At 33.5% G+C, this 15,528-nt stretch overlaps 1 protein-coding gene across 2 annotated transcripts in view; it reads left to right on the forward strand.

The window, feature by feature from the left end:
• Positions 1–15,528, forward strand: part of Spag16 (sperm associated antigen 16) — a 732,786-nt gene that overhangs the window by 13,649 nt on the left and 703,609 nt on the right. Inside the window, exon 5 of one of the 2 annotated variants that reach the window (XM_090354758.1) lies at positions 3,108–3,245. The exons of the other annotated variant lie outside the window; for it this stretch is intronic. Within the exon in view, the coding sequence (XP_090210884.1) occupies positions 3,108–3,245 (138 nt within the window). The remainder of the gene's footprint in view (positions 1–3,107; positions 3,246–15,528) is intronic. 2 annotated transcript variants of the gene reach the window in all.

The raw sequence follows: 15,528 nt of genomic DNA on the forward strand, positions 1-15,528 counted from the left end.
CATGGATGTCCAACATTTATCTTCATTTGAAAGTCTACTAGCTACATAAATTTTAATTTGAATAAAAACTTTCTTTTGTTTTTCGCCTCCAAGCAGTTCCTACTTCCTTTTAGTCCAATTTATTATGTCTATAATTTCCCTTCTTTTGATGAAACAATAGTCTTTTTTTTTTTTTTTGCCAGTCCTGGGCTTAAGCTCAGGGCTTGAGTTCTGTCCTTGGATTTTTCTCAAGGCTAGAACTCTACCACTTAAGCCTCAGCACCACTTCTGGCTTTTTCTAAGTATGTGGTACCAAGGAATCAAACCTGCATCTTCCTACATGCTAGGCAAGCACTCTACCACTAGGCCAAACTCCCGGCTCCATGTAGATAGTCTTTTATTTGAAAATCCTATTAGTTCGATCTATGCTACAAGTCCAGACAGTAGCCATTTCTTTTTTTTTCATATATTTTATTGTAATTAATAGGAGGTTTACATTATATTCATCAGATAGAAGGTACATTACTTAACAAATATTGATACACTTTCTCATGTCCTGTTTCCCATTTCCCTCCCTCCCTCCCCACTCACAACTTGATTCCCCCCTTCCCTCTCCTATTTCAAAGAACCAATTAAGCATATATAAAATATATCAGATAAGAAGGTGAAATATTATAAAAATATGAGATAACCAAGGGACAGTACAAGAGATGAGAGATAACATAGTACATCAAGGACAACAATCACTCATTATATAGCTTTTGTTTCTATATCCTGGAGGTCCTTATATTTAGCATCATACTATGTGGCCTTATGTGTCTAGATTTTGTTCTACTGTGAATCTCTGCTAGGAGAGCCCAAGGTTCCTACTGATTATGACAAATGAAGGAGACTATTGGGCCTATGTTCCTTTGAGTCTGGCTTACTTCACTTAATATGATTTTTTCTAAGTCTTTCCATTTGCTTATAAATGGGGCGATGTCATTCTTTCTGACAGCAGTATAGTATTCCATTGTGTATAAATACCACATCTTGTTGATCCACTCATCAGCTGAGGGACATCTGTGTTGGTTCCATATCTTTGCTATGGTAAATAGTGCTGCAATGAACATCGTTGTGCTAGTGGATTTGGTATGTCCTTGTTTCTGGACGATTGGGTAAATGCCAAGTAGTGGAATTGCTGGGTCATAGGGGAGTTCTATATTTAGTCTTTTGAGGCACTGCCATACTGCTTTCCATAGTGGTTGGATGAGTTTGCACTCCCACCAACAGTGTAGTAGTGATCCCTCCTGTCCACATCCACTCCAGCATCTGTTGTTATTAGATTTCTTGATCCTGGCCATTTTAATTGGAGTGAGGTAGAATCTTAGAGTTGTTTTGATTTGCATTTCTTTTATGACCAGAGATGTTGAGCATTTCTTCATGTGTCTATAGGCCATTTTTGTTTCTTCTTCAGAGAAGACTCTCTTTAAGTCTTTGGCCCATCTTTTAATGGGATGATTGTTACCATGGAGATTAGTTTTGGATTGATTCAATTTTTTGAGGTATTGATATATTTTAGATATGAGGCCTTTGTCTGTTGTATGGTTAGTGAAGATCTTCTCCCACTTTGTAGGCTTTCTACAAATTCAGTGCAATAGCCATCAATATCCCAATGTCAATCTTTAAAGAAGTAGAAGAAGCAATCCAAAATTTCATATGGAACAATAAAAGACCCCGTATAGCAAAAACACTTCTTAGCAGAAAGAACAGCGCAGGAGGAATTTCAATACCAAACTTTAGACTCTATTATAGAGCTATAGTGACCAAAACAGTTTGGTACTGGCACAAGAATGGGCCTGAAGACCGATGGAATTGAACTGAAGACACAGATATTAACCCACAGTCCTATGGTCACCTAATCTTTGATAAGGGAGCCAAAAAAAAATAGAATGGAAGAAAGACAGCCTCTTCAACAAGTGGTGCTGGCAGAAATGGTTAAGCACCTGCAGAAAACTATAATTGGATTCTTCTTTGTCACCTTGCACTACGATTAACTCCAAACGGATCAAAGACCTCAAATTAAAAGCTGATACACTGAAAACTTTACAAGAAGGAAATTGGAGATACTCTAGGTCTCCTTGGCACAGGTTGAAACTTTCTTAATAAGGACCAAGAAACACAACAAATCAGAGAAAGGCTGGATAAATGGGACTGCATTAAACTGAAAAGCTTCTGTATGGCAAAGGACATAGATAGCCATTTCTTTTAACTTCCACTGCTGCTCACTTTGCTCTACCCAACATTTCTTTCTTGCCTGTCCATCTGTCTGTCTGTGTCTTCAAGATTATTGTATCTACCTGTCAACTATTCCGTTTGGTTCTGTACTTATTTTTCTAAAATCTGTTTCAGTAAATAGATTTACCTTTTCAAAACATAAATATGATCACTGTCCCTTGTCTCAAACTCTTCCTATGACTCTATCTCATTCAGGGTAAAAATCATATTCCTTACTCTGGCTCCCTGATTCCTTTCTGGCTCCTTTCACAGCATTTCTGTTGCTCAGTTAATTGGATCTAGCTCCAATGGCTCTAGAATACTAGTATTTTGCTCTTCTTGTGGATACTAAATACTTCCTTATCTCAGAGAGTTTACGTTCTTTTCCCTACCAATCCTCACTACTTCTCTTCCATAGGTCTATGTGATATTATCTTTCATGTCTTTCAACTTTCTGCTCAACTCTGTTTGTCATTTATGCTTGTCAGACATGACTGTAGTCTATGAAATAGTACAAACACTCCTACCAATAGTTTTTCCTCAGTGTCTGTTTCTCTATGATTGTTTTATTTTTCTCTACGGAATTTACCAGTTTCTCACTAGACTGCCAACTCCATGAGATAGGAGATGCAAGAATTTTATGAAGCCCACCATTTCAGGATTGTTGACATGGGAGATTTCAAGTCATATTCTATATACCATGAGGTTATTGTACCTAGAATTTTTTTTACTATTTCATTTTAACAACTTGCTAACAATTTCAATTTATAAATACAGCAACTAAGTTTCCAAATTATGTGTGACAAATTTTGAATTTTTTCTGAATTTTGTAAGGAAAAGTGACATAAATCATTTGCATGATTTTATCCTAGGTATGAGTTAATACAGAAGAAAGTAACTGATCTTCCAGTCATTGGGAATGTTCCTGACGTCTATAACCAGATTATGCTTTTAGAGAATGAGAATAGAAATTTGAAGAAAGATTTGAAGCACTACAAACAAGCAACTGAGTATGTTCGTTTAAATTTTTCGCTCTTTTCTTTGGACTTAATTAAAAGGAAGAGTTGAATGATGTGTAATGCATGATAACTGCCATACAGAATTACATGTAAGTTCAGTTATAAAAAATGAGAAAGGCAAAAAAATGAGAAAGGCTTCACTAGCAAATTAATTTAATCGATCAAAACTCTCACATTTGAAACGCCAACAGAATGGAATACAGGGCATTGTGTGGGAGGTGGTTAATATATTAGTTTTTTTGAATCATGCTATGAATATAAGCTATTTTCTGAATAATGTAAATAGTGGAAGGAGCTAATTGATTTAACAGAACAATTTCACAATTTGAAAATTCTTGAAAAGGAATAACTGTTTACTGTAGACATTGGATTTTGTCAGTTGCAAGTATCTTATTGCTTTGTGCCATTAATGCTGGAAAGATTATATGCTTATGAGCTCAGGAGGTAATGAAGTCTCTATCAAAATGCTCCAGTTAATTTTTATGAGAATTTAAAATCTAGAAAGTACTCTATTATATAGAAGCCAGAAAGAAAATTTAAAGTATCCTATCTTACCACACAGGACTAACAGTTACGTTAAAATTTTACTGAATGTCATTTTTGTTTTCCTCAATAAATATATAAATTTATTTAAATGTAACAATGTAATATGTGATATCATATTTTGTAACTTACTATAAAGATAATCTTATAAATACAATTTATATTCTAAAAACTTCAAAAAATTCATGAAACTCTTACTTTGTAATTTCTTGGCATGAACTTATACATGAGAGTAATTTAGAAGCAAAATATTTCCATAATATTTTCTTGCTAAAAGAAATGGAAACTAGCAGAATTTTAGTGAACAATTTTAGATTGTGTTTTTCTGGCAAAGAAATAATGTGAATTTTTTTTATGGGGAAAATTTATCATGGAAAAATCTGTGTATTTAGAAGGAGAGTGGGTGCTTTAATTCCTTATTCTTGTCAAACATTTAAGGATGTGTTTGTTTGTTTGTTTTGTGGGTTATTGCGCTTAAGCTCTGAGCCTGGTCATTGTCCCCAAGCTTTTCAGCTCAAGGCTACCACCCTACTGCTGAGCCACAGCCACACTTCTTGTTTCCTAGTGATTAATTGGAAATAAGAGTCTCAGGTCCTTTTGTTCCTGTGCTGGCTTTGAACCGTGGTCCTCAGATCTCAGCCTCCTAAGTAGCAAGGATTGCAGGAGTGAGCCACCGTGCCTGGCTAGATTTTCTTTTAAATAAATATATTAATGTGAAAATTAGATAAAGGGGGCTACCATGTAGGAAAATAATTTTAAGTTATATGCAAAACTGAAGGGAAATGGTGACCAAGACATGAGAAAGGGTATCAATGTTTGTGAAGCAATGCACCTTCTATCTGGTGAATATACTGTAACCCTTCTATTAATTACAATAAAAATATATGGAAAAAAATAAAACAGCCCCCCAAAGATATATATGCAAAACCTTAATGTAAAGAAATTACTTTGCATGGCAAATTGGAAGAAATATTTAAAATAACCAACTAATCTTAATTTTTGAATGCTAATTTTCCAGGCATACAATTTTCATATTATCTTTGTGTATATACTATTTAGAATGCTATCTTTTTCACATTACTGCACAAAAACACATGACTAGAAACATTGTTTTTTCTGTTCTTGGTTCTGTTTCTGAGAAATACTTCTTTTTTTTTTTTTTTTTTTTTTTTTTTTTTTGCCAGTCCTTGGCTTGAGCTCAGGGCCTGAGCACTGTCCTTGGACTTTCTCAAGGCTAGAGCTCTACCACTTGAGCCTCAGCACCACTTCCGGTTTTTTTCTATGTATGTGGTACCGAGGAATCCAACCCGGGTCTTCATGCATGCTAGGCAAGCACTTTAACCACTAGGCAAAACTCCCTGCCGAGAAATACTTCTTACTCTTCATTCTTTCTGTGATTTTGAACAGACAGGTAATATATCCAATTGAAATTGACAAAGCATATTTTTCACAGCATTTCCTAAGAACTGAAAGAGGTATATTTTTTAGTTTTTCATCCTGTGAATTATTGCTCAAGTTTGCTATTTTTTAAGTAAATCAGAATAAGATCCTTATTGCAATGAGTTTTAATCATTGCTTCTTCCTGGATGTTTAATATGAAAATATCAAAATTAAATAAAATACTGCTTATGCAAACTAGTACTTTAATGTTAAATAAAACCATAGTTAATACAGATACTATGCAAATTAAATACTGTGTGTGTGTGTGTGTGTGTGTGTGTGTGCCCATGTGCATGTTCACTTGCTAATATATGAAATTATATCCTTACGTGGAACATTTGAAGGTCTTGTCTCTTACAAACATGATTAATATTTATTTTGGTGAATGTTTAATATTTATTTTGGCTTGATGTGATTTCAGAGCACATTTTGGCAAAGTATGTTCCACTGGCCTTTGAGGTTTTGTAATAATTTTGCCAAAATAAATCAATAATACTACAAGCCTGCCACAAATTATGTTTCTTTACTCAAGATTCTCAATTTAATTTATGGAGGGTATTTTTTGTAACAATAGTGTGTGTCATAAATTAGATTCTTCTTTGTGAATTTTGACTAAAGTTTTCTTTTTTGATATTAGAGTAAGACAAGATAAAGTATCTTTAAAATAATTAATATTTTATATACAAAAGAGGTTATAGATATGTCCTATTGCCCTTGATCACATTGGTTGCATTTAATAGTATAATTTTTAAAAATCAAGCAAATTAGCTTAAAAGTTAATATTTATCTGGAAAAGGATTGTATTGGATAGAACATGAACTTGAAATATATTGCTTCAATAGTCTAAGATTTAATAACTAATGCTACTATTTTTAACTGTTAATTATCAATAACACTATTAATTCTTTGAGATGGTGTGATGATAATTGTTAAGAGGGTATGTTAATCATAAAATGCTTTCAAATGTTAAGTATTATCAGTAGTTGTAAGAATTGTCATCCTAGTATTAAAAAGTCATCACAAGGTTAATATTCTGGAAATTCAACAATGATAATCTGTGAAGAAAGAAATAAAAAAGAAATATTTCATATTCATGCATCACTGAATCAAGTCTTTCCCTTTGTCATGAGTGTTGCTAGATTTTAAACACACAATTTTTTGGCCTGCTACAAATATAGATGGTCATCTAATATAAAATTTATTATTACAATACCAGACTTCAAACTCTACTATAGAGGCATAATAACAAAACCCTCATGGTATTGGCACAAAAACAGACCAGAAGATCCGTGGAAGACCCAGAAATAAATGCACATAGCTATAGTCAACTTGTATTTGATAAAGGAGCCAAAGATATACAGTGGAACAAACACAGTCTATTCAATTATTAGTGCTGGCAAAACTGGGCAGCTACATGCAGAAAATTAAAAAATTGACCCTAGCCTTTTGCCATGCACAAGCATTAACTCAAAATGGATCAAAGATATCAGTCTCACACTGGAAACCGTGAAACTCCTACATGATAGAGTAGGAGAGACACTGGAACTCATAGGCACAGGTAAAAGATTCCTGAACAGAATCCCAGGGTCACAAGAGATTGGAGAAATGGGGCTACCTAAAAATAAAAAGTTTCTGGACAGATAAAAGCATAGTCGCAAAAGTAGAGAGACAAGCCAACCAACTGGGAGAATATATTTACCAATAATACATCTGACAAGTGCTTAATATCCAGTATCTACAGGGAACTCAAGAAACTAATCCCCCTCAAACCCGTCAAACCATTCACTAAATGGGCAAAGGAACTAAAGAGAGACTTATCAGAAGAAGAGATTAAAATGGCAGAAAAGCAAATGAGAAAATGTTCATCATCCAAGGTCGTAAAGGAAATGCAAATAAAACAACCCTAAGATACCACCTTACCACAACAAGAATGGCCAAGATTATGAACTCAGACAATGACAGTTGCTGGTGGGGTTGTGGAGAAAAAGGAACCCTGCTACATTGCTGGTGGGATTATAAACTAGTTCAGCCACTCTAGAAAGCAGTGTGGAGGTTTCTTAAAGAACTGAAAATTGACCTTCCCTGTAATCCCACCACACCACTTCTGGGCATCTACCCTGAGCATCATAACCCAGGATATGATAAGGGCACCTGCTCAGCTATGTTCATCTCTGCATTATTCACAATAGCTGGGTGATGAAAACAATCCAGATGCCCTACTGCAGATGAATGGATACAGAAAATGTGGTATATATATACAATGGAATTCTACATAGCCAACAGACAAGATAAAATAATGACATTTGCAGGGAAGTGGATGAATCTAGAGTGAATCATGTTGAGTGAGACAAGTCAAGACCAAATGAACAGAAGGTGCATGGTATCCTTAATATGTGGCTATTAGATACAAACAGTACAAAAGAGAGGACTCAATATTTGCATACCCAATGCATGGACATGGTATTGGAAATATAAGCACAACTACATAGACATAAAAACCTATGACTCTATAGATATAATTTTTATTTCACAAATTAATATGTATCTATGATATACAAACCCTTTAGCCTAATTTTGATTATGATCTAGAATCTAAGTGCTAGTGATTATATATAGATTCCCTTCTTGAACACTTGTTTGTTAAACATGTCATTTGAAATATGATGTAAAAATCAATGTTAATAAATTCTTTTTTTTTTTGCCAGTTCTGGGCTTGAGCTTAGGGCCTTAGCACTGTCCTTGGACTTTCTCAAGGCTAGAGCTCTAACACTTGAGCCTCAGCACCATTTCTGCCTTTTTCTATGTATGTGGTACCGAGGAATTGAACCCAGGTCTTCGTGTATGCTGGGCAAGCACTCTACCACTAGGCCAAACCCCCGGCCCTTAATAAATTCTTTAATAAAAAATTTATGTTATAATTTGTTGAGAATATTTTTATAGACATTTTAAGGAGAAAATATATTATTAAAAGGCTTATATTTAGGGGCAGGGAATTTGGCTAGTGGTAGAGTGCTTGCCTAGTATGCATGAAGCCCTGGGTTTGATTCCTCAATACAACATAAACAAAATACTGGAAGGGGTGCTGTGGCTCAAGTGTAGAATTCTAGCCTTAAGCACAGAGAGGCTCAGGGACAGTTCCCAGGCTCCGAGTTTAAGCCTCAGGACTGTAAAAAAAAAAAAAAAAAGATTTGTACTCAGATTTTGTATATGTACATATATATAGTGTGTATATAATATTCATATATGCATGTGTATGACTTGATAGCAGGTATTAAGTGACAGCTAACAAAGTACCTTGTAAAGGAGACATGAATGATGGCACTGAAGTCTAAACTCAGAGCTTTGTGAACATTCTGCAGGCACTTTACCACTTAAACCTTGACCTAGTCCTTTTATACTTTGTTTTCTTAGGGAACAGTGCTTTTTGCCTGGGACTGGACTCAAATTACAATGACCCTATCTATGCTATGAGATTTTCACCATGTGTACACCAAGCCTAAGCACAGAATATTGCTTTCCATGAGAAGATGCTTGAAATTTTGATGAAATCAAATTTTATCATTTTATGGTACAGCTTGTGGTATTTTACCTAATATACCATGGCCTACTCACTTGCCATGAGGTATTCTTTTGGACCTCCTTCTAAAACTGTTAAAGATTTAAAAATTGTATTTCATTCTCTATTCCTTCATTTGTTGTGTGGGGTGAAGCATGAGATACATGAATCATTAATTTCTTTAGAAGTTCTTGAAATGTCTGGAACTTCTACTGAAAATCAATTATGGGTCTATTTCTAGATTCTGTTCTATTTTTTCACGTATGTTTCTACTTTTCTATTGTTATAGTTATATCCGACTTGATTTTATTTCTAGGGTTTTTTGTTGTTGTTTTGTTTTGTTTTGTTTTGTTTTTCCAATCCTGGGTATGAGCTCAGGGCCTGAACAATGTCCTTGTACTTTCTCAAGGCTCTATCACTTAAGTTGCAGCACCACTTCTGGCTTTTTTTTTTTAAATGTATGTGGTACCAAGTAATCGAACCCGGGTCTTCATGCATGCTAGGCAAGCACTCTACCACTAGGCTAAACTTCCAGCTCTTTTTCTAGTTTTTTAATGAGTCAAAAGTTAGAGTCCTTCATTCTTTTTCAAGATTGCTTGTATATGATATAGGTTCATTTTTCCAAATTCCATAAAAGAGAAGGATGAATTTGGGATTAACAAAGTTGAACACAATAGGAATTTGGTATGTAAATTGGCATAAATACTGTTTATATGTATATTCTGGAGAGGAAGGAATTGTATCTTCACAAGTTTGAGTCTTCTATTTACCTAGACTATCTCATTTAAAAAGTGTCTGGTAAGTTAATATTGTATTTATATGAAAGAGCTGGGAATTTGTGCCTTTAACTTGATGCCAATATTTTGTGAGTTGGGTATTATACAGACTAGGTCTTGTATTTATTTCATGGTGCCTGCAGGCCTTATACTGTACATAATATATAGTAGAAACTTAATAATTGTCCTTTTAATATCTAACTTTAAAACTATACCTTAATGATTTTTGGATGATATTTGTTGATATTGTAATTGATGCTATTTGCTTTGATAGTATACTTTTGGAGTAGGCCTCATTTTTTTTTTACCATGAAGGGAATATAAGCATTTATTTTTTTGTGTGTGGGTCATAAGGCTTGATCTCAGCCTGGGTGCTTGCTCTCCCCCTGAGCTCTTCAGCTCTAGGCTACCACCATCCCCTTGAGCCAAGCCCCACTTCCCATTTTCTCAAGGTTAATTGGAGATAAGAGTCTCAGGTCCTTTTGTGCCTGGGCTGGCTTTGAACCTTGATCCTCAAATCTCAGCCTCCAGAGTAGCTAGGAGAGCCACCACCAGGCCCGCTTATAAGCAACTTTCTGTCATGCTAATTCTTGTCTTATTTAGAGTATCTTTTTTCTTTTGTGATTTTTTACACTAAGCAAATACAATGCTGAACAGAAAAGAACTACAGAAAGTCATAAAAGAGTTGGTAAAAAATAATATTGTATAAAGATTTGAAAGAAAATAATCTTGGCTGTGATTGTTAATTGGATGCTTGAAAAGTGTTATTTTAAATAAATATTGTATTTTCTTCTATGAGAAAATAGAGACATTAAAAATAAAATTGCAGTTAACATTGAGGAAAAATTAGGAGCTTTGGAAAAAGGTACTGATTTTACTTACAAAATTTACTTCTTCAGAAGGTCAAAAAGTGACCAGCGTTTGTGAAGACCCATTTAATTTAATGGCTTTCAGAAACAAACACTGTGAAAATAAAGATAATAATGAAGCCCATAAAATTTTATGCTCTAAGATTTAGGTAATTGGTTGTTAAATTAGGAAGGTATAATTTCTGGACATGGGCATACGCCACGTTTTTTGTGAAGAATATAAGGAAAAATTTCTCCAATCTGGCTGACTTCCATTGGCCATTCAATAATCATTCTAATATTAATATGAATGATGTAAAGCACAATCAATTTAAAGATGGTAGTCATATAATTACTGTGATTAGAAATTACTTTAGCCCTGGCCAGGAGTTTGGCCTAATGGTAGAGTGCTTGCTGAGCATGCACAAAGACCCAGGTTCAATTCTCCGATATCACTCACATAGAAAAAAAGCCATTAGTGGTGCTTTGGCTCAAGTGGTAGATCTCTAGCTTTGAGAAAACCCAAGGACAGTGTTCAGGCCCTTAGCTCAAGTTCAGGAAAGCAAAAAAAAGGGTTTGAGAGAAATTACTTTAGCTCATTTTGCATTTGGAGAAATAATGTGGTTAAGATATATGTTTTGATTGGCAAAAGAAAGACATATATGTTTTCTCTTTCTATATAATGATAACCAGAACTCTGTAACTTTATAACCTAACAATCATATCAAAATTATTACTTAAAATCAATTAATTACCAGCCCATTCATGTAGAAAATACTTTTAAAGGTCATACTACTAATTAACACTTGTATCATGTTAAGAAGTGAAATTTTGCAATTTCATAGTGTGATCAGAATATATCTATTTGATTATTGCATAGTGGAATTGTATGTGTTGATTTTCCAGATTCCTGAAATGATGAGACTCAGTACTCCTGTTGCCATCTCATTAAGAAAAGGCATTTGTAAATTCTAATTTTTATGATATATAAATTTAAACAAATTGCTTCACTGAATCACCCTTACTTCATTGCTCTTGAATCACTGTTTGCTGTTTGTGTTGATAAAATTTTTTTTTTTAGAAAACAAAGGTGCTGGACTGATTGTGATGAGAAAATACTATAAACTAGGAAATATTAATTGCTTATATGAATATTTTACTGTTCTTCAGTGCAACTCTCATTTTCATTTTATTAAGCAGATGGGCGTCAGGAAGGTCATAAAAGGAGAAGCCTGACCATGAAATGAATTTAAATTGTCTCACAGAGTGGATTTCATTGGTGCAAACAGAAAACAAGTCTCTGAAAACCAATTTAATGGTCAGAAAAACTTTAAGGTCTAATACTTTAGTAAATTCCTATGCTTTCCTGGGATGAGCACAAATAGATTTCTAAATGTGTATTGGAATAAAATGAGTTTATTCAGCATTGCACATCTCTGGTTCTGATTAAGAAACTTGGGAGCAGTTTAAGTACTTTTATCCTGTTTCTGGTTTACACTTCAGATAAGATATGTCTATGTAACTTCTAAGATACGAGATATAAATTAATTTTAATATTCTTAAAATGATGTTCATAAAAAATTACTTCATGTAGACACACAGAGTGATACATCCTGTTACTTTTGGTCTCTTGGAGTGGACTCAACTATCTATTGTCACATTTCTTATTGGAGGAAAACAGACCTATTAGAAAAAAATGAATTTGTCTTTTGCTTTGTGTGCTGGTACTGAGGCTTGAACTCTGAGTCAAAGTGTTGTCCCTTAGTATTTTCATTCAAGGCTGGTACTCTGTCACTTGTTCCCAGGTTCATATCTAGCTTATAGACTTTCTTGCTATACTTGGCTTCTAACCTGGATCCTGAGATCTCAGCCTTTGGAATAGCTAGGATTTCAGGTGAGAGTCATTACTACTGGGCTGGAATCTGTGCTTTGTAGTATACTCAGTAGGAATGATGCTGATGATATTGACGGTAACATTTCTCAAGGATTATGGACGTGTAACAATGTCATTTAACTGAATATATTGTGAAAGTTATTTTTATTTTCATAAGTTATTTTTCTACATAGATTTCACTCCCTTTACCATATTCTCTTAGCCTCCCTTCCTCTTTGACCCCATTTAAAGTTAGCATTTGGTAGTTTTCATTATGCTACTTTCATACCCCAATGTGAGTGTGTCCCTTTACACTTATGTCCCAGAACTACTGAAATTATTATCATCATCATCTAGTTTCTGGTCACTGCCTAATCCACAGCTAGCCTGAGTAGTATTGTGATAAACACTTCTGTGAAGGTGTCTACATTTTACTACATGCTGCGTTCATTCAGCCTGATACCTGCTCCAGGCTAACAGAGAAGAATCATAGTACTTCTAAATAAACAGAGTTTTTAGGATCTTACCTACTGATTCCCACAGGTGCTGCAGTAATTTACATTCTCACTAACAATGTATAAAGGTTCTTCTCTTAACGCCATTGGCAATATTTGTGGTTTGTTTGTTTGGTGATAGAAATTATGACTGGGACGAGATAGAATCTCAGTATTTTTCTCATTTTCATTTTTGCAAAGACATTAACATTTTAATGCACTTGGGTTATTTGTACATTTTTTGAAGTTCGTTTACCCAGTAATTAACATTCATTAACCCATTATTATTGTTTCTTTAGGTATTTAATATTTTCTAGATTTTTATGCATTCTAAATATTAATTACTTGATGCATAGCTTACAGAGACTTGCTTCCATTCAGGTATTCATTTCTTTTGCTATCTAGAAGTTTTTTAATTTAATCTGAGTCACTTGGTCATTTTTTGCTCATATTTCCTAAACAATTGGAGTCCTACTCTTAATGTCGTTGCCTATGCCCGTTATCTTCAAGTTTTCTCTTTGTTTTCTGTAGTCTTTTCTTTGGAGTTTTTGATTTTGAGGTCCTCAATCCATTTCACAGCAAATTAGGGGTTGAGGTTCAGACATCAGAAGCTAAATTAAGAATAATTCATTTTCCTCAAGAACATTTTCTGAAGCAGCTGTCTTTTCCCCATTGCATGTTGGAGATAGCTGCATGAATTTATTTATGAATCATTTATTCTATTGATTTGTATTTCTGTATATATACTGATACCATGTAATTTTTGCCACTATGATTCTGTACTTTAATATGAAGTTCAATTTTATCATATATCCAGTACTTCTCTTTGTGTTCTCACACTATAGAAGTGATCCCTATCTCTTTGTGTTCTCTTGTTATTCGCAGCCTTTTATGTTTCCAAATGAATTTTTTTATTTCCTATATTTTTGAAAAATACCATTGAAATTTGATGGAGATTTCTTTGAATACAAAGGTTTCTTTTAGTGATATAGCTATTCTCTCAATATTAACCTTACCAATCTACAGATATGGGAGTTCTGTCTTCCAGTGTCTTCCTCATTTTCTTTAATGTTTTGTAGCTTTTGCAGAAGAAATATTTCACCTCCTTCATTGGGTTAATCCGTAGTTTTTAATTTTTTTTCTATTTTGAACAGAATTTTTTCTGATTTCTGTCTTATTCATTATTAACATGTAGAAAAATTATTACTGATAGTTCTATATTGATTTTGTGTCCTGCTATTGTGCCAAAAATGTCCATCAACTCTTTCAAATGTAGGGTCATATTAATTGCAACTAGGGTAAATTTGGCATTTTTCTTTCTTATTCTTATTTCTTTTAATTCTATTTCCTATTTATTGTTTTGGATTGGAATTCAATGCTATTATTGAATAAAAATAAAAAAGACTGTAAATTCTTGCCTCATTTCTAATTTTATAGAAACTGGTTTCAGCTTTCCTGTAAGTTTATCATATAGCCTTTACTAAGTTGACATATATTCATTCTACTCTGTTTTTTAGGCATTTAATAATAATGAGGATTTTGAGTTTTATCAATGTTTTTTTCTTGTCCATTTCATTGATATGCTGTACTTCACTTATTGATAGAAGTATGTCCTTGCATTTCCATAATGAAATCAATTTACCATGTACACCTATTATCTTTATAATATGTTGTTGAAGAATTTTAGTGTGAATTTTCTTATACATGTTCATCAACAAACTTGATCAGTAATTTTGCTTCCCTGGCAGATTTCAGGATAATAATAGCTTAATTGAGCCAGTTATTTACTGTTCTATTTTATGTTAGCTTCAGAATCATTGGTATTATTTCATTACAGCTATGTCAGCAATTGATGGTTAATCCAATTAGTTCTGGACTTTTCTTTATTTGGAAACTATTACTGCATCAACATTATTCTTTGTTGTGGTCTATTGTAGAGTTGTATATCCTCCTGGCTCAATTTTTGTGTGTCACTTGGATTTTGTCTGGATTTTCCAGTTTATTCAGATACAAGTATTTGAAATATTTTCCAGAGATCCTTTGAATTTCATTTTGTATTTACTGAGATGTTCTCTTTTTCAAATCTCATTTCATCAAATTGTATCTTCTCCCATTTTGTATTAGATAAGAGTTTATTAAACTTGTTTATCTGTACAGCAAAGTAACTTTTAAAAGAGCATATATATACATATATTTTATTATAATGTATAGAGCAGTTAAAGTTACACTTGCCAGTTAGTAGATGCATTATTTCTCACACATTGATACCCATTCTCATGTTTTTGTCCCTACTTCCCTTCCCCAACCCCTCCCAATCATCTTGTTATCCCCCCTTCCCTTTCCTATTTCAAATAATTAAATAAAGGTATATACAATATACCAGGTAACAAAGTCAGATACAGTAACAATATGAGATCAACAAAAGGGCAACAAAAGAGGAGAGTAATAACATAGTAAATTAAGAACAACAATCACACAAAAAATATAGAAACAAGAGCATTCATATATTTTTAAGAAATTTAGGAGCATCACTGGATTCTTCATTTAAGATTTTTCTGATTTTTTTAGAATTCAGGTACACTTAGTTATAACCTTAATTCTTGCCATTTCATTTGCTATATTTCAAAATTCATTTTTGTGTGATTGAAACAATTATTTTCCTCATTTTTTATGTTCTATATAGTTGAATACTCTCGATAGCTTATTTTGCTGTTATTTTCTACTTTTATGCTATTGTGGCCTGA

This window comes from Megascapheus bottae, chromosome 21 (genome assembly GCF_031878675.1).
Source record: "Megascapheus bottae isolate mThoBot1 chromosome 21, mThoBot2.hap1, whole genome shotgun sequence".
In the NCBI taxonomy this organism is placed as follows: domain Eukaryota; kingdom Metazoa; phylum Chordata; class Mammalia; order Rodentia; family Geomyidae; genus Megascapheus; species Megascapheus bottae.